Source organism: Mandrillus leucophaeus, unplaced genomic scaffold (assembly GCF_000951045.1).
Source record: "Mandrillus leucophaeus isolate KB7577 unplaced genomic scaffold, Mleu.le_1.0 Scaffold197, whole genome shotgun sequence".
NCBI lineage: Eukaryota > Metazoa > Chordata > Mammalia > Primates > Cercopithecidae > Mandrillus > Mandrillus leucophaeus.
Window position 1 is genome coordinate 2,832,138 of NW_012101998.1, and position 18,558 is coordinate 2,850,695.

At 38.4% G+C, this 18,558-nt stretch overlaps 1 protein-coding gene across 1 annotated transcript in view; it reads right to left on the bottom strand.

Moving 5' to 3' along the window:
- Positions 1 to 18,558, bottom strand: part of MYO9A (myosin IXA) — a 253,788-nt gene that overhangs the window by 14,499 nt on the left and 220,731 nt on the right. Inside the window, exons 35-39 of the mRNA XM_011978611.1 lie at positions 13,674 to 13,866; positions 11,453 to 11,581; positions 10,585 to 10,690; positions 9,383 to 9,514; positions 8,199 to 8,322 (exon numbers count right to left, since the gene is read on the bottom strand). Of these exons, the coding sequence (XP_011834001.1) occupies positions 8,199 to 8,322; positions 9,383 to 9,514; positions 10,585 to 10,690; positions 11,453 to 11,581; positions 13,674 to 13,866 (684 nt within the window). The remainder of the gene's footprint in view (positions 1 to 8,198; positions 8,323 to 9,382; positions 9,515 to 10,584; positions 10,691 to 11,452; positions 11,582 to 13,673; positions 13,867 to 18,558) is intronic.

Sequence of the window (18,558 nt, forward strand, 5' to 3'; positions counted from 1 at the left end):
CTTAGAGGCCAAAGATAACTCATTGATGGTTGTGTGGACTGCTTCAAGGGCTCCCACACGAACATGATCTTATGCTCTCTGCAAGCATGCTGTACTTCCAGTCCCATATTCTAAGTGATTCTGATGCCAAGTGAAGCCCATGGTAGTCATATGAGTCTGAAAGTTGAGCCTAAGAAAATATCCTCTTTCCCTCCTAGTGGGTATTGAAACAATATATGAATAGACTAGAAGAACTGACACCATTACAAAATTTAGCCTTTCTTTCCAAATGTATTTGTTTAAGTCTTCTTTTGTAATATTTGAGGTTTTAAGGCTTTTTTTTTTTTTTTGAGACAGAGTCTTGCTCCGTTGCCCAGGCTGGAGTGCAGTGGTGCAATCTTGGCTCACTGCAAGCTCCGCCTCCCACGCTCAAGCGACCTCAGCCTCCCGAGTAGCTGGGACTACAGGCGCCCGCCACCACGCCCGACTGATTGTTTTTGTATTTTTTAGTAGAGACGGGGTTTCACCCTGTTAGCCAGGATGGTCTCAATCTCCTGACCTTGTGATCCGCCCGTCTTAGCCTCCCAAAGTGCTGGAATTACAGGCGTGAGCCACTGCGCCCAGCCTTAAGGCTTTCTTTGTACAAATCTTCTATATTTCTTGTTAAGTGTATTCTTTGATATTTGATGTTGATGTTTAAAGTGTGTGTGTACAATATATAAACGGGCATTTTTCTTCCATCATATCATCCAAGTGGTTGCTTGTATAAGTAAAATTTATTAATTGTACTCAGACATCAGAATTCTCTTATCATCTTTAAGTTCTTTAGTTGATTTTCCTGAGTTTCACATGTATATAACCATAATGGAAATAGTAATAATTTTACTTCTTTAAAATTTTATATCTCCAATTCTTTTTCCTTAATTGCTTTAGCTAGTACCTTCAGATCAATGTCAAATGACAGTGGGGATAATGGATATCCTTGCCTTTTCTGATTTTAATCAGAATGCTTCCAGTGTTCTTCCATTAAGCAAGATGTTGGATTTTGGGTTCAGATATGTTTTTATCATGCTAAGAATATAAGATATCCCTGTTTTAATAAAAATGTTTTTTAAAAGAATGCTGATATATCAAATGCCTTTAAAATATCTATGAGGATAATACAATTTTTCTCCACAGATCAACAAACATGGTGAATGACATTAATAGCTATCCTAATACAGAGTCATCCTTGCATTCCTAGGTTAAATCCTCCTTGGTCAAGGTTTATATTTTTATATTTATAGGCTACTGAATTCTGCTTGCTGATTCATTTTTATTTTATTAATTCTTTTTTTTTTTTTTTTTTTTTTTTTTTTGGAGATAGGGTCTCCCTCTGTCACCCAGGCTGGAGTGCAGTGGTGTTTATCATGGCTCACTGCAGCCTTGACTTCCTAGGCTCAGGTGATTCTCTCATCTCAGCCTCCCTAGTAGCTGGGACTACAGGTGCTTGCCACCAGGCCTAATTTTTTCTTTTTTTTTGTAGAGATGGGGTTTCACCATGTTGCCCAGGCTGGTCTCAAACTCTTGGGCTCAAGGATCCACACGCCTCGGTCTCCCAAGGTGTCGGTGATATTTTAACCTAGGATTTTTGAATTAATATTCATAGATGAGGCAGTCCTACATGTATATATCAGGTGCTATCTCTGTGTGTATGGGGGTGTGTGTATAAGAATTCTCTTTCTCTCTATAGAGAGAGTTCCATAACAAGCATAGTTCTTAATGGTTTTAACATATTAATTTAGACTGGGCATGGTGGTTCACACCTGTAATCCCACCACTTTGGGAGGCCGAGGAGGGCAGATCACCTGAGGTCAGGAGTTCGAGACCAGCCTGGCCAACATGGCAAAACCCCGATTCTACTAAAAATAAATACAAAAATTAGCCAGGTGTGGTAGTGCATATCTGTAGTCCCAGCTACTCGGGAGGCTGAGGCATGAGAATCGCTTGAACCCAGGAGGCAGAGGTTGCAGTGAGCCAAGATTGTGTCACTGCCCTCCAGCATGGGTGACAGAGTGAGACTCTGTCTCAATTAAAACACAAACAAAAAATCAACTCATTTAATCCTAAGTTTGGTACTATTAACCAATTTATAGATAAGAACACTGAGGCATGGAGATTAAATAATTTGCCATGTCACAACTACTAGTAAATTAGAGCTAGGATTTACACCCAAAAGTCTAGTCCAGAGTCCATGCTGTGCTCTGCTGCTTTTAATATTTCTATATGCAATTTTTATTGTTTTTTTCTTTGTGTATGCGTGTGTGTGGGGGCGGGGTGGTGAGGATCAGTGTTAGACTCTTTTAGTTAAAAAAGACCTTTTCCCCTCTCTACTCTGAGGCAGCTTAAATTATATTGTAATTATGTATTCAAAGAGTTGGTACCTTTTCTTTGTGAAACTATTTATTTCTGGTGTTTTTATGAGAGGAAGTTCTTAGACAACTCTGCTATCTCTTCTTCTTTTTAAATTAGTCTGTTTGGCCGGGTGTGGTGGCTCATGCCTGTAATCCCAGCACTTTGGGAGGCCGAGGTGGGTGATCACCTGAGGTCAGGAGTTTGAGACCAGCCTGGTCAACATGGTGAAACCCCGTCTCTACTAAAAATACAAAAATTAGGGCATGGTGGGGGGCACCTATAATCTCAGCTATTTGGGAAGCTGAGGCAGGACAACTGCTAGAACTGGGGAGGCAGAGGTTGCAGTGAGCCAAGATTGTGCCATTGCACTCCAGCCCAGGCTGACAACATCAACACTCTGAAATAAAATAAAAAATAAAATAAAAAATAAAAATAAAACAAAATAAAATAGTCTTAGGATTCTTTTCAGCTATTTCGTCTGTTTTTGTTTTTTAAGACAGGGTCTCGCTCTGTCACTTAGGCTGGCGTGCAGTGGTGCTATGTTGGCTCACTGCAACCTCTGCTTCTCGCGCTCAAGCGATCCTCCCACCGCAACCTTCCAAGTATCTGGGACCATAGGCATGCACCACTACATCTGGCTAATTTTTTTTGTATTTTTGGTAGAGATGGGGTTTCACCGTGTTGCCCAGGCTGGTCTTGAACTCAAGTGATCCACTAGCCTCAGTCTCCCAAAGTTCTGGGAGCTATCACTGCCAGCCCCTTTTCAGCCGTTCTTACTGAGAACTTTGAAGATGACCCAGGAGGAAATTGTTTTTATGGCTAAAAAATAGTAGCTAACATTAGTTCCCATTCCCTATCATAAATATAAGATATAAAGCACCAAAATTTACATTAAGTACTAAACTCTGAGACCTTGTGAGTCCTGGCTCACTCTTCAAGGCCCCATAGTACTAATGTTTTAGAGTTGGCTTCAAAACAAAGCCTATTTTGGTTTTAATTTAAGGTTTCCCTTCTGCACAATTACATATACAAGTTTATATGCAAGCTACATAGCCTTTTACAGAATTAAACCTTGTTGACTTATACTAACTGGTAGGTCTTTCTCCATCTGATTAATTTAAACTCATCCCTTAAGAGCTAGCTTCCCTTCTACAGCCTTACTCTGTGCCACCAGGCAGAATTAAGTACTTCTTCCTTGGTATTTTCACCATATTTGGCACATAGTACCGTCTGATCCGTCTCTTCCTCCTTCCTTTTGGGACATGCTTTCTAATACCCACAAATTCAACCGCCTAATCATATAGATTTGCCATGCTCTGTCTAAGGAAGTCTGTATATAATTCTATTGTCTATTTTTTCTAAGAATGATATTCTGAAACAGACAGTCTTAATTATTTAATTTGGGTTAGAATTCTGTGAGACCAGTCCATTATGGGCTTCTTAGACTGTTACACAAATATTGAGAGTCAAATGCTCTAATGTGGGGGATCTCAGTGATACCTATTTGAGGGAAACAGGATCCCTATTTGAGGGAATCAGTTGAAACTCACTTTTTCATTTTCTCCTAAGACTTAAGAAGATAACCATGGAGACAAATAGAAGATATGCCATAGTGTTAGGATGAATAGGCCTATGAGGAGAGTTTTGATTTCTTCTGAAAATTCTGTAAGGCTCATGATAGCAAAAGAATGCAAGAAGGAATGGCAAGGCATGATTGATGGGCACAAAGAAATTAAATACTATAAATCGAAGTAAGCCTAAACAGTAAAAGAGACTCATGGTGATAATGAAAGAATGAATTGCATTGCCTTTAATAAACCTGATGACTGTTTAAAAAAAGACATATATTACCCTCATGCAGAAAGTCACGATACTTTAAGACCCAAAGAAAGTACATGTTACTAGGGTTTGTCTATGGGTTAAATGTGTGAGGAGGAACTGTGCATCATCTAGAGAGAACAATATATAGCTAGCTAAAACACAAATCTCAGAACCCTAATGAAATTTTACTTAAAAATAGCACTTCAGGGCAAGATGGACGATCCCTGTTGAGTGTCTTGTTAAGTCACAAAAATAGGAAGGAAATGAATTATCAGACTACTTCCTGAGGAATTTGCTTTCCTGGTAAGGAGAGATCCTTTATCCAAGGCTTTTTTGGAAAAGACTGGTTGTTTTGTGTGGTGTTATAATTAGGTATCCAAGCTTGTTCAAAAATCATATCCCACTGCCTGTAGTTATGGTTCACCAGATAATCAGGGTTAGTAAGCACTTTAAACACAGCTAGTATCTGTTTGTATGTGTTTATATCTTGCATATGAAAAGGAATTATTCTCAACAAATATTTCTGTGAAGTGCAGTGAGCCGGTAGTATTATATGTAATACAGTGCAGTGGTTCTCAGAGTGTAGCCCCACAGAACCCCAGCAAAGATGCTGGGGTGTAATGATGTCCTCAAAACCATTTCAAAGGGTCTACAATGTTAAAATTATTTTCATAATTATACTAAGAGGCTATTTGTCATTTTAACTTGTTGACATCTGTGCTAATTACATAAAAGCAATTGTGGGTTCAACTGCTGTCACCTTTACATGAATCAAGGTAATGATACCAAACGGTTCTAGCAGTCTTCATGTTCTTTTGCTACCACACATTTAGTTTTTAAAAAATCAGTTTCATTTCATGTCATTGACCAAGACGTATAAATTAATTTTATTACTTCTTAACTGCTAAATTACCTATTTTCAATTTTCTGTATGATTAACTGGAAATTACACATACAGCCATTCTGTCACATACTGATGGTTACCTCAACAAAGAGTATTTGTGCAATTCTTTGAATTGCAAGCAAAATTAGCTGCTTTATTAATGAAACAGTATTTATAATAATTGACAAAGTTTGATTATTCTTCTTAAGTGGTACACATTTTCTTTGAAATTGTATGAAGGGAATCTGTTACTGCAAGTGAAACAAATGGCGACATTTGTTGTCAGTGAGTAAATTTCGAGCTTTCAAATAAATATTAGAATTTTGGAAAACTTGTAACTGCCCTGTGAGTTTGACAGCTTCCCATATGGTGTGAATGCCAACACCCAGGGTTTAGCCAGAAGATGTAACCAAATCTTGCAAGGGACTATCAGTGCCTACAGAAATGGGATAGATCTGAGTTCATCTTGACTCAACAGGGGTAACCTGGAGCTACTACTTATCTTTACTTAGCCTACTGACAATGAGCCAGAACAGCAGTGTTGAACAACAAAGAAAGTGGACTGCCATCTCAATACCAGGATATCATACAGAATTCTGCCTCCCCTATCACTCCTCCTAGTCTCAACATCAGGGGAGAAAGGGTCAAGAAAGACGAAGGGCAGAAGTGTCTGACAAACAGAAATTACCCACCTACCCCCAAAGTTTTAAGTTCCAGGTAAAGGTCTAGTCTGCCCTGGGAGGAAGTGAGACGAGCACTGGATTTAAAACTGACTGAAGTTTTAATATTAAGAGAACTGACTCTTAAATACTAGAATGAAATGAATTTTTGAAAATTATAGAATTGGTTTCAAGATGCTGTTAAGGTAATTGACATCCAGTGGGAAAAGGAAGTTGGACAGGCTGGAGTTGAGAGGCAGTTATAGACAAAAAGAAAAACTGATTTATATTAGTACCTCAACAAGTTAAGCCTCCTCAATAAAATGGTTACACACAGGTGGACAGTTTTCCACACAGATTGGTGTTCTCAGCCTTCTATCCCATTCCTTTTTTGTATAATCAATGGAACTGAAGAGGGATACCAGTAATGAGATCCTGGTATGAGTTCTAGCATACCATAATATTTAAGTCTAGAACTAGTCCACCAATTTGGATTAGTTCACTCCTATTTGTAGCTCTGTTTGATAAATGCTAAGTGGATAAGAACCATATTTCTACATCTGGGAGGACACCATCAGAGTTAGACAGATATGAATGGACAAATAAGCATTACTAATGATAGGAGATGCTGAAAGTAATAATAAGTATTTCAAATAATAAAGTAGAGAAGATTGCTGGGAACACAGCTCAAAGAGCAGAAATTAATTTGATATCTCAATGCTTTTAACTTTCACCTTTTAATGATTCAACCAAAGAAGAAACCCAAAAGGAGGCTCATCTGACAAAGAGGAGAAACCAATATATTTTAAATGGATGCTGTTCAACTACACAATACAGAGGAAGGAAAATGAAGGATCTAAAAAAAGAGATTAAGAGAAAAGTAAGTGAAAGCTCATCAAAAAGTAGAACCTGACTTGGGGCCAAACATGGAGGGTGGACAGGCATGAATGATAGACAGAGCGGAACAATTCCTGGATGAATGAAAGACAATAATGTAGAGTGGCTGTGACACATTGCATTATTAATACATACCGAGACTGAATTGCGGGTAATGTTCATGAATCTAACTGCAATTAGTACAGGTTTCTGGATTAGGAAGGACATGAAAAGGAAAGCAGAAGGTTAGAATGTACATGTCATTGCCCCATTAAAAGAGAAGGTTTAATCTTGCAATGGACTGAATATCCATCTTCTGCAACACAGGAAAAAAGCACAGCTTATCTATCTGCTTTGAAAAGTAGGTTTATAGCAAAAGGCTCTTCCCTTCCTGCCTGGATAGCCACCACTACATTGGGCCTCTCAGAACTGAGCTCCTGAAAATTCATACTACAGAAATGTTTCACTTTTAAGTGGGATTTCTGTTTTTAATTTCTGGGGAAAAGATTTAGATAGTATCCTATGATGAGTTTTATTTAATATCTTTACTGCCTGCAAAAAGCCCATGCTTATGTTTGTTTTTACAGAAGACCCTTCGCTACCTTAATCAACAGACCTTTGTTAAGCACTTATTCAGTGCCAGGCAGATTAAATAGTAAAGGAAGAAAAAAGAATTATTTTAGTGCTAATCTAAATGCAAACTGTGAAGATATGGGAGGAAGTACTGCTGGACCCCTGAAAGAATGAGGGCATGATGAAGCCTCCTTCTCTTTAGAGATTTACTGGGAATCTGAAATGCATGCTCATTGTCACAATTTTATTTCACAACTGAGAGGAAGGGTAGCAAATGGGCAATAACTAAACCTTAATGCAGCAGTTTTCCAGTTATCCTGAAAACTGACTTCAGAGTAACATATATGGATAACTCCAGTTCTCAATAAGCACTAATCAATAGGGCTGATGCTACTGATTAGTGATCATTGAGAACTGGAGTTATATGTTACTGGTTGCAAAGGAAGATATTAAAAAGTGGGCAAACCAAGGAAATAAATTATCAGTTTTACAAGGACTGTCTCAAAACCTAACCTTAAACTCAAAGAAATACTTTTTCATTACAGTAGACTCACAGATGGAATTCCATTTACTTAAGAATCAAATGATTCCATTTAAATTCAGTTACAAATGATTAAATTCTCTACATCCCAGGAGTCTTGGCAGGACTACCAAAAGTGACACAATTAAAGCTGGGAACAGACACAGTGGAAGGAAGTAGGGAAAAAAGTTAGAAAAGGACTACGTTTTCATAGAAAGGACATGAAAAGAAAGCAGGGCAGATTATTAAGACACCAGCATTTTATCTAAATACTTGATTTGAAAAATGCTACACACTTATTCACATAGATTCTATAATGTAACTAAAGAGCAGATCAAACATGAGGAAGCCATAGCACCCCGAGATTTGGTGACTTTTTACTTGTTGTTTTATAAAAAAGATTCTGATAATAATCCTTGTATACACCACAAATGCACAATTAAATTCCCAAGACAACTCCCATTTTTCCATTATTTCATGTCTTGCATCTTACCATTGATCTACGAATCAGTGACAACCTGGTCTTTGCCTTATTCTCAGCAAATTCCAAGCTACTGATATCTTTGAGACGAGCCTTGTATTTATTCATTTGTTCCACAACGATTAGCTCCACACAACTGAAACAGGAGGAAAGAGAAAAAACTGTTAAGAATGTAAATAAATAAAGTATAGCACTCACAGACTGTTTTTGTTTTAGACAGTTGAAAGATGAAGGAAAAAATTAACATCCCTTGCTTGACAAACTCAGAGACAAGGTTTAGAATGGTGGTTCACAACTTTGGCTGCACTTTAGAAGCCATCTAAAGAGCAGTTACGGCCGGGCACAGTGGTTCACGCCTGTAATCCCAGCACTTTGCGGGGCAGAGGCAGGTGGATCACCTGAGGTCAGGAGTTTGAGACCAACCTGGCCAACATGGTGAAATCCTGTCTCTACTAAAAATACTAAATTAGCCAGGCATGGTGGTGCATGCCTATAATCCCAGCTACTTGGGAGGCTGAGGCAGGAGAATCACTTGAACCTGGGAGGTGGAGGTTGCAGTGAGCCAAGATTGTGCCACTGCACTCCAGCTTAGGCGACAAGAGCAAAACTCCATCTCAAAAAAAATAAAAAAATAAAAAATAATAAAAAATAAAGAGCAGTTACAAATCCCAATGCCCAGGCTATACCCTAAACCAATTAAATCAGACTCTATGGGGATGGGATCCAAACAGTGACATATTTTTTTAAAGTTCCTTTTGCAGTCAAGATTAAGGAGAGCAAAAGAAAACCACATTAGAAGGAAAGCAGAGCCCCAAGAAAAAAGACCAAGGTGAAATACAAGAATACTGAAGTATTAAGACCAAAGGATTCAGAGCCATAAGACCACACTTAGGCTAGATTACAGGAAGATACTAAGTGTTCATAATTTGGTAAAATGGAAATCCAAAACCTATTTAGAAACTATAAGCAGTCCTAAAGAAAAGCCAGATTTAAAAAATAAGACACTTTAAGACAAATGATGCTCAGTTGAATCCAGGAGTTTGCATCCTCAGCATAAGAAAATCCAGCAGTGTCCAACAATCTTCTTAAAAACACCTGAATTTATGAACCCATTCACTATGTCTGATATCTGGATACAGTGACTACGTAGTCAGAAGTCCCTGAGGTCTTGTAGAGGTTATGGTAACTGGCCTTACGTGGTAGTCTTACTGATGTCCTGTACGCTTTGTAGTGGGTCAGTGGTGTCAGGGCAGCGGAGAATGCAGGGCGCAAACACAATGGCCAAAGCATTAGCAGACATTCGATTAGTGTCTTCCTGTAGAGCAATCCTAAGAAATAAAACAAAACAAAAAACAAGTGACTAAGGAATAAAAAGGGAGCACCATAAGGAAAAGGCAGAAGAGATGAGCAAAAGAAGACAGTATGACATGAACTGCATAGTACTAGAAGGATATAAGTACTTCTAGTAAGTTTAAGTGTCTGCAGACTTTTCCCAAGTTGTTCCTTTGTCTCTGGAAAATGTATTTTCACTTGTTCTTTCCTTGAAGCAGTCTAGGTCAGCCGATAGCTTCCCAAGGGAAATCTGGGACCTACCTGCTCCAGGCCAAGATCACTAGATGAACTGAAGTCCAAAGAATGCAGAATCAGCCAGGCATGGTGGCCCACACTTGTAATCCAGCATTTTGGGAGGCTGATGTGGGCAGATTACTTGAGGTCAGGAGTTTGAGACAAGCTTGGCCAACATGGCAAAACCTTGTCTCCATCAACAATACAAAAATTAGCCAGGTGTGGTGGCGCACGTCTGTAATCCCAGCTATGTAGGGGGCTGAGGCAGGAGAATCACTTGAACTGGGGAGGCGGAGGTTGCAGTGAGCTGAGACTGCACTCCAGCCTGGGTGACAGAGTGAAACTGTGTCTCAACAACAACAACAACAACAAAAAAGAATGCAGAGTAGAAGCTTTAACCACAAATAAAGATGGCTTTCTTCTCAACTACTGCTGATATTTACATACAGGGGAAGAGACACTACTCCTGACACCTCTTTGGTCAGTTAATTTCTGAGAACGATCTGAACCCCTCATATGAATTAGGTCATTTCAGTAGATTATATATCCTTTCTAGTTCAGCTGTTAGAAAACAGGCTAAACTACACAGTGCCACCATGAGGCTGAAGCTGCTACATGGTTCAGACAAGGGCAGAAAAGCAACTGCCATGCATTCCAGCTCAGCTGAAGATTTCTGCTCCAAGGTATCCTAACCACCTGTTTGAGACACTGACTTTATAAATAGAAGAAAAAATATAAATACTTGTCAGTTTTCCAAAGGAGAAATTCCTTATCTATGTAAAATAATCCAAGAGAAACTATTAAAAATCGTTTCCTTGCTTCTTAAAGTTACCTGACTAGATGAAAGATGAGGCGTTCCAGTGTATTGAGATGAGTTCGGGAGAGTTGATCAATCACAGAGTATACACCACGGATTGTCTCCTTCCTCTCCTGAAGGCCTAAAAACATTAAGAGCAGAAACTAAGACTAAATATCCCCTCTTATACAGTGTATCTTCCTCCCAGACACTATGAAGCAAAGGAGGCTGGCTATACAGTTTCAGGAGTAGTTGTACCTGTAAGGCTGGAGAAGAGCAACTCAAACTAACTATTTAACTCCTTTAGCTTGAGTTCTGTATTCATAAACAGTCTCCTTAGTTTGAACCTGTATCACAGTAATCCTTAATAACAGCAAGGGGAAAGAGATGTTCTAGTTTTTCAGTCATTGTGTAGCAGATTGATTTCTCATTAAATTCAACATAATTTATGAATCCTCAGGGCCTAAATACCTCTAGAAAGGCCTTTATCAATATCCTATGCACCTATAGCACTGAGAAACTACACTCTGAAACCTGTTAGGCTTGGCATAAAACAGCCAGCTTTACACATAGTTCTTGCCTAGATTTCCAATTTAAATGAACATAAGCCTAATCTTAAAACTCTTATTTTTAATATTTTAATCTGTTTTATAACCCCAGTCTTTCAATTTCTTTGTAAGAAGCAACCAAGTGGCTCACTCAGAACATTTTTAGGACACTAACATTTTGATGAGTCTCTAAAAAGTCAACATATGAATAGGTGACAGTATACTGGCAGTTTTGTATTCACTGTCAAAAGTTTACCTTTAGATCTATAATAATTAAACCACTAGAGGACGGCTTGAAGGTGGCATTTCTTTCCCAACTACAGGCCTTCTCTCTAACCCAGGAAGCCTATGCTTACCCATAGCTCGAAGAAATTCCTCATAGAGTTCAAAGGTCATGAGAGGATTGGGCAAATCTCGAAGCCATTGTTTGAATACACTTGCAATGACGTGTATGTTATAGTCATCTAGATTTACATTCTCAGCATCTATTTAGAGACAAGAGTTAGATTAACAAAGCCAAAACATGCAAAGAGATTCAAATAATTCACTTTACAAACTATCATCATTAAAGGAAGGCTTCATGTTTCTTTTTTTTTTGAGATGGAGTTTCGCTCTTGTTGTCCAGGCTGGAGTGCAATGTTGTGATCTTGGCTCACCACCTCTGCCTCCCAAGTTCAAGTGATTCTCCTGCCTCAGCCTCCCGAGTAGTTGGGATTACAGGCATGTGCTGCCACGCCTGGCTAATTTTGTATTTTTAGTAGAGCTGGGGTTTCTCCACGTTGGTCAGGCTGGTCTCAAATTCCCAACCTCAGGTGATCCACCTGCCTCGGCCTCCCAAAGTGGAGGGATTACAGGCGTGAGCCACCATGCCTGGCCGGCTTCATGTTTCTTAATCAAACTGACTAACCTATTTTCCACAATGTAATTCCATGCTTTGGAACTGTGCTTCTAACTGTGGTGAAAGAATACGTCTTGTTGATTTGTTTTCTAAATCTGTTGTGGAGTGAAGTGTGTAAAATAAAAGATCATGGCCAGGCACGGTGGCTCATGCCTGTAATTCCAGCACTTTGGGAGGCTGAGATGGGCAGATCACTTGAGGTCAGGAGACAGAAAGCAGCCTGGCCAACATGGTGAAAGCTGTCTCTACTAAAAATATAAAAATTAGCTGGGTGTGGTGGCACACGCCTGTAATCCCAGCTACTTGGGAGGCTGAGGCAGAATTGCCTGAACCCGGGAGACAGAGGTTGCAGTGAGCCAAGGTTGCACCATTGTACTACAGCCTGGGCAACAGAGCAACTGTCTCTAAATAAATAAATAAATAAAATATTTTGATGCTGAAGTATTGTTAAACTGCTATAAACGTCTCTACATGCTTGCTCTCAATTTCCATATTTCTCTTGCTATGGCTTTGTCCTCAGACCACACTTTGAGTAGCAATGTTTTACATGACAAATGAAAAAACGCATACAGGACATTTTCTGAAAGTAAGGCTGATTTTAAGTAATTCTTAGAGATAAAAGGACAGTGATAATTGAGCTTAGAAAATGTAAAGAAAACACGTTTACCCATTTCACTTATAAACTCCCTAAGGTTATGCAGATTAGATGACTGTGAAGATTTGGGATGACTGATTTTCACTTGTGCTATTTCAAGGTATCAGAGACAAAGTCAGTAACTGCCTGTAAACTAAAGTAGACCAAGTCTCTTGCAGATGGAACTTTCTTGTAGATGAAACTGGTAAGACGGAGTCTTACCAGACATTGTTATTATTTTCATACTCATTTCTCATTGATTTGTTCATAAGAAACAGCACTGTACACAGGTTCTTGGCCACACAAGGACACACTTTGTACTCTGTTTGGTTCAAAAAGATCTATTCCTTCCCAACAGTGATAAAGTGTAGAAATTGAGAATGAAACTAAAGTCAATCCCCAGCATGAATTCCAGTACTAAAACTACAGCTCTACAAAGATACATGCTCAACTCACTATCAGTTTGAGTAACTGTCATCAATGTAGGCAGGCAAGATGATACTCAGGAAAGAGTACCCCTTGGAGTCAGAATCATAAAGAGAAAGGGGAAACATTATGAATTCAGAAGATCTGGGGTTAACTCCAATTTGGTCACTTATTGGTGATGAGTCTTTGGGCAAGATCCTCTGTAAGTCTCAGTTCCTTTTTCTGTAAATGGGGATAACAATATCCCTAATTCATAGGATTGTTGTGAATATTATAAAAACATTAGTACAGCACCTTGCATCATCAGCAGCAGCTCATTATTTAATTTCCCTGTACCTTAGTTTTCTTGTCAGAGGTATCACAATCTTACTGAATTATTACAAAAATTAAAAGACATCTGTCCCAAGTACAAATTATATGCTCAATATATGTCTGCTGAATTGACCAAATGAAACCAAAGACTCTTTAGAAAACCAAAAAATGATAACAAAGCGCCACAGAAAAGAACGCATTCTTCCGGCTGCTAAGGAAAGGATTGACATGTAATGAAAACTTGAAGAGCATGAAACGACCTATTTAAATAAAGTATTTCATTATGATATAGAGGGCACTATCTTACCTGTATCTAGACCCTGTCGAAGCTCCTTGATTTTATTAGTCGAACCAGACTTTCGATAAATACCTTCTGTATACAGTCCATGCATTTCAATGTAGTTTATGAGCTTTTCCACCACTAAAGGAACAGTTCGGTCTTCGCTGGTCAAACGGGACAGTTCAACTCCAAATTGTCGAGATGATAGCTCTGGATCATACTAAATAAAAGATAATTTTTAGTTTCCAAATGCATTCTAACACCTTGAAACGTGTTTAACCAATTCTTTACCAGGAGCTACTTTTTATTTCTCTGAAATTTTATGAGCATAGTTAGAAGAGTTGGTAGAAAGGGAATTATGTTTAACTAAGTATAAATAAGTGAGATTAGTTTCAATCCTTTTCCACCAGAATCTCCAAAAGAAAATAATGGAGTGAAGAATGAAGGCAGTGGCAAAGGGCTACAGCTTCTTCTGTCAAAAATTTGCTTCAAAAGCAAAGCTGGGATTTGGGCGTGGGGGAAAGGGTTGGATTTTATATGCAAACAGCTTGACCACCTACCAGATACCACTAGAAAATCTACTGATTTGATAAGAATTAGAGTTGTCAGCAAGTTCTTAAGCATAAGAATGCTTTGATGTTTATATAAACTTTATGGAAGTTTAACTGAAAAATGATTTCATAATTAAAGGTAGAGGAACACACAGATTAGCCCATGACTACTGTTATAGCTCTTCTGTATTGACTTGAAGAGTGTATCTAATATCATACTTTATTTATTTATTTATTTATTTATTTATTTATTTATTTATTTATTTGAGACAGAGTCTCACTCTGTCACCCAGGCTGGAGTGCAATGATGCAATCTCAACTCACTGCAACCTCCGCTTCCCAGGTTCCAGCGATTCTCATGCGTCAGCCTCCCGAGTAGCTGGGACTACAGGTGCGTGCCACCACGCCCAGCTGGTATTTGTAGTTTTAGTACAGACGCGGTTTCATCATGTTGGCCAGGCTGGTCTCAAAATCCTGTCCTCAAGTGATCTGCCCGCCTTGGCCTCCCAAAGTGCTGGGATTACAGGTGTGAGCCACTGCGTCCGGCCAGTATCATACTTTATTAACCTATAGGTTACTTTATATCCTATGTGACTGCAACAGAACAGTTTACCCAAGATTATTTGAAGTAATTCACTGAAAACAAAAATGGCAGGTATTATCTCTGAGACTGAAAATTGTTTTGCAAATCTGTCTTTCCTTCTCCTGTACCATTGGCCTTCCCTAACTGTATATTCCATTTTCTTCTTTAACCTGCACCCAACCAGTTGCCAAGTCAATCAGTTCATCATCTCTATTTTTTCCTTTGTAAGTGTCATCACCTCAGCTCAAAACTGTATCACTAACCAATTAGACTATTTCAACAGTTTCTTGGCCAGTTTTCCCCATATTCATATTTCCCCTTTTAAAATATTCTATAGTATATATAATGTTTTATTATCCTCAAAAACCTTTAGTGGCTAATTAGTATATAGCAAACTAAAGTGCAAACATTCTTGAGTCTCATACTCAAGAACTTACTTGAACTGATTCTAATTTCTACTTTCCAGCCTTACATTCATAAATTTGTCATTTACGTGTTCGGTACCAAGAAAATAAAATCAAGGCCTTCTGCTTCAGACTAGTAGTGTTAGGCCCAGAGCAGTGGCTCACACCTGTAATCCCAGCATTTTGGGAGGCCGAAGCAGGTGGATCACCTAAGGTCAGGAGTTCAAGACCAGCCTGGCCCATATGGTGAAACCCCATCTCTACTAAAAATATAAAAATTAGCCAGGCATGGTGGCGGGTGCCTGTAATCCCAGCTACTCAGGAGGCTGAGGCAGGAGAATCACTTGAACACAGGAAGCAGAGATTGCAGTGAGCCAAGATTGCGCCACTGTACTCCAGCCTGGGTGACAAGAGCAAAACTGTCTCAAAAGAAAGAGTTAGTGTGTGAAGATAAGTAAAATTATAAATAGATTTATTAAGTATTATGGAACCACAGAAGAGAGACAGCTAGATCAGGAAAGACTGGGCTGGATAACAAACAACTAATGATCTTGAAAAGACCTGATGTTAAACCTTAGTGTTGGAAAGCAAGTAATAGGTAAGTAAAGAAAGCAGGATCTTTTAGGCACAGGAAATACAAAACTACAAAGTTGGGCAGAGCAAAGTAGCTACGGAAAGGAAGCCACCAGATAATTTTAAATAAGGGATGGCATAATCAGTTTATTAGTTTGTATCAGTATTATCAGGATTATTTTGCATCATTAATGTATCTACATACTCTGCATTCCAGCACTCAATTCTTAGAGCATTAATTTCTTTTCTTTTTTTTTCTTTTTTTTTTTTTTGAGACAGAGTCTGGCTCTGTGGCCCAGGCAGGAGTGCAGTAGCCGGATCTCAGCTCACTGCAAGCTCCGCCTCCCGGGTTTACGCCATTCTCCTGCCTCAGCCTGCCGAGTAGCTGGGACTACAGGCGCTCGCCATCTCGCCCGGCTAGTTTTTTGTATTTTTTTAGTAGAGACGAGGTTTCACCGGGTTAGCCAGGATGGTCTCGATCTCCTGACCTCGTGATCCGCCCATCTCGGCCTCCCAAAGTGCTGGGATTACAGGCTTGAGCCACCGCGCCCGGCCTAGAGCATTAATTTCATGTCTATTTTGACATATGTTAAATTTCAGAGACAATATCTCTGAAAAGCATTTCCAAGTCTGAGGCAGAATGGACACAATCTTGGAATATTTAGAGGATGCATATTAAAAGTTTTGCCTTGTCACTATGTGAACTTGGCTAGGTTATTTCACGTTTGCAGCAGAAATACCTCCTTTCTACTTCAGAGGTTGTTGTAAACATTAAGTTGAACATACACAGCATGACAACCTGGTATATGTCAAATACTGAAAAAATTATTATAGAAATAGAATAGAATAAGGCTTGCTGTAATGATTAAATTTTAGCCAAATGTTTTCCTAATGCTGGGACACAGATGTGCAAATACATATTCTGTTTATTTAAATCCCTATGGTATTAGAAATGTTATAACTTGTGAAAGCAAAATAACAAAATATTTTTAGGTATTAAACAAAAACTTTTAAAATATTTGATTTGAAACTAAGTAATCTAAAGCAAACATGCTAGAATAATCTAAAGCAAACATGCTAGAATATTCTATTTCTTGAAATGAAGAAACAAATTAATTTTACTATTTTAAATGGAAAAAAATTTAATTCTGAGTACTTTTCTAAAAATATATTTTAATAGTTTTTGTTTCATAGTTATTTTTCATTTAAACTAACTTCATGAGTATTTTAAATAAAATCTTTATGGAGCTATGACATACACACATTGCAAGTTACAGCTTAAAGGATTTTCACAAAGACCCAAATTAAGAAACAAAATATTACCAACAGTTTAAAATTCCCCTAGGTCTCTTCCAGCCACCATGCCCTTTACCCTTCATAAATAACCAGTATCTGTACTTCTGTCACTAAAAATTAGTTTTACCTGCTTTTGGATGTTATGTAAATGGAAAAACACAGTATGTGCACCTAGAGTTAGTTTAATCTATTTTTGAACTTTGTTTAAATGTACTCTTTTGTCTCTAGCTTTCAGTCAACATTGTTTGCATCAATAAATTTTTTTTTCTTTTGCACTTTTTACATTAATGAATATTGATATGTAAAAGTACATGAAAGTACATGGAAAAATAACAGTATGAAAATGATGCAAAGCAAGTTAGAATACAATACCTAGGTAATTAATAATACAAAGATATTAATTTTGCACCTGTTCTAATTTGCTCTATGACATACAACTGATAATTTTTAATTGATTTAACTTCTGACTTTCTTTTGAATACCTAGGGTCAAGATTTGATTTTAAGGCTTTAATGAAAATTGTTTAATAGATGTTTCTTTTTTTATTATAAGTTCTAGGGTACATATGCAGAACGTGCATGTTTATTACATAGGTATACATGTGCCATGTTGGTTTGCTGCACCCATCAACTCATCATTTACATTAGGTATTTCTCCTAATGCTATCCCTCCCCCAGACCCTCACCCTCCGACAGGCCCCGGTGTGTGATTTTCCCAACCCTGTGTCCAAGTGTTCTCATTGTTCAATTCCCACCTGTGAGTGAGAGCATGCAGTGTTTAGTTTTCTGTCCTTGTGATAGTTTGCTGAGAATGATGGTTTCCAGCTTCATCCACGTCCCTGCAAAGGACATGAATTCATTCTTTCTTTATGGCTGCATAGTATTCCATGATGTATATATGCCACATTTTCTTAATCCAGTCTATCACTGATGGACATTTGGGTTGGTTCCAAGTCTTTGCTATTATGAGTAGTGCCACAACAAACGTATGTATGCATGTGTCTTTATAGTAGCATAATTTATAATCCTCTGGGTATATACCCAGTAAAGGGGTCGCTGGGTCAAATGGAATGTCTAGTTCTAGATCCTTGAGGAACTGCCACACTGTTTTCCACAATGGTTGAACTAACTTACATGCTCATCAACAGTGTAAAAGCATTCCCATTTCTCCACCTCCTCTCCAGCCAGCATCTTTTGTTTCTTGACTTTTTAATGATCGCCATTCTAACTGGTGTGAGATAGTATCTCATTGTGGTTTTGATTTGCATTTCTCTGATGACCAGTGATGATGAGCATTTTTTCATGTGTCTGTTGGCTGCATAAATGGTTTCTTTTGAGAACTGTCTGTGCATATCCTTTGCCTACTTTTGATGGGGTTTTTTTCTTGTAAATTTGTTTAAGTTCTTTGTAGATTCTGGGTATAAGTCCTTTGTCAGTGGGTAGATTGTAAAAATTTTCTCCCATTCTGTAGGCTGCCTGTTCACTCTGATGGTAATTTCTTTTGCT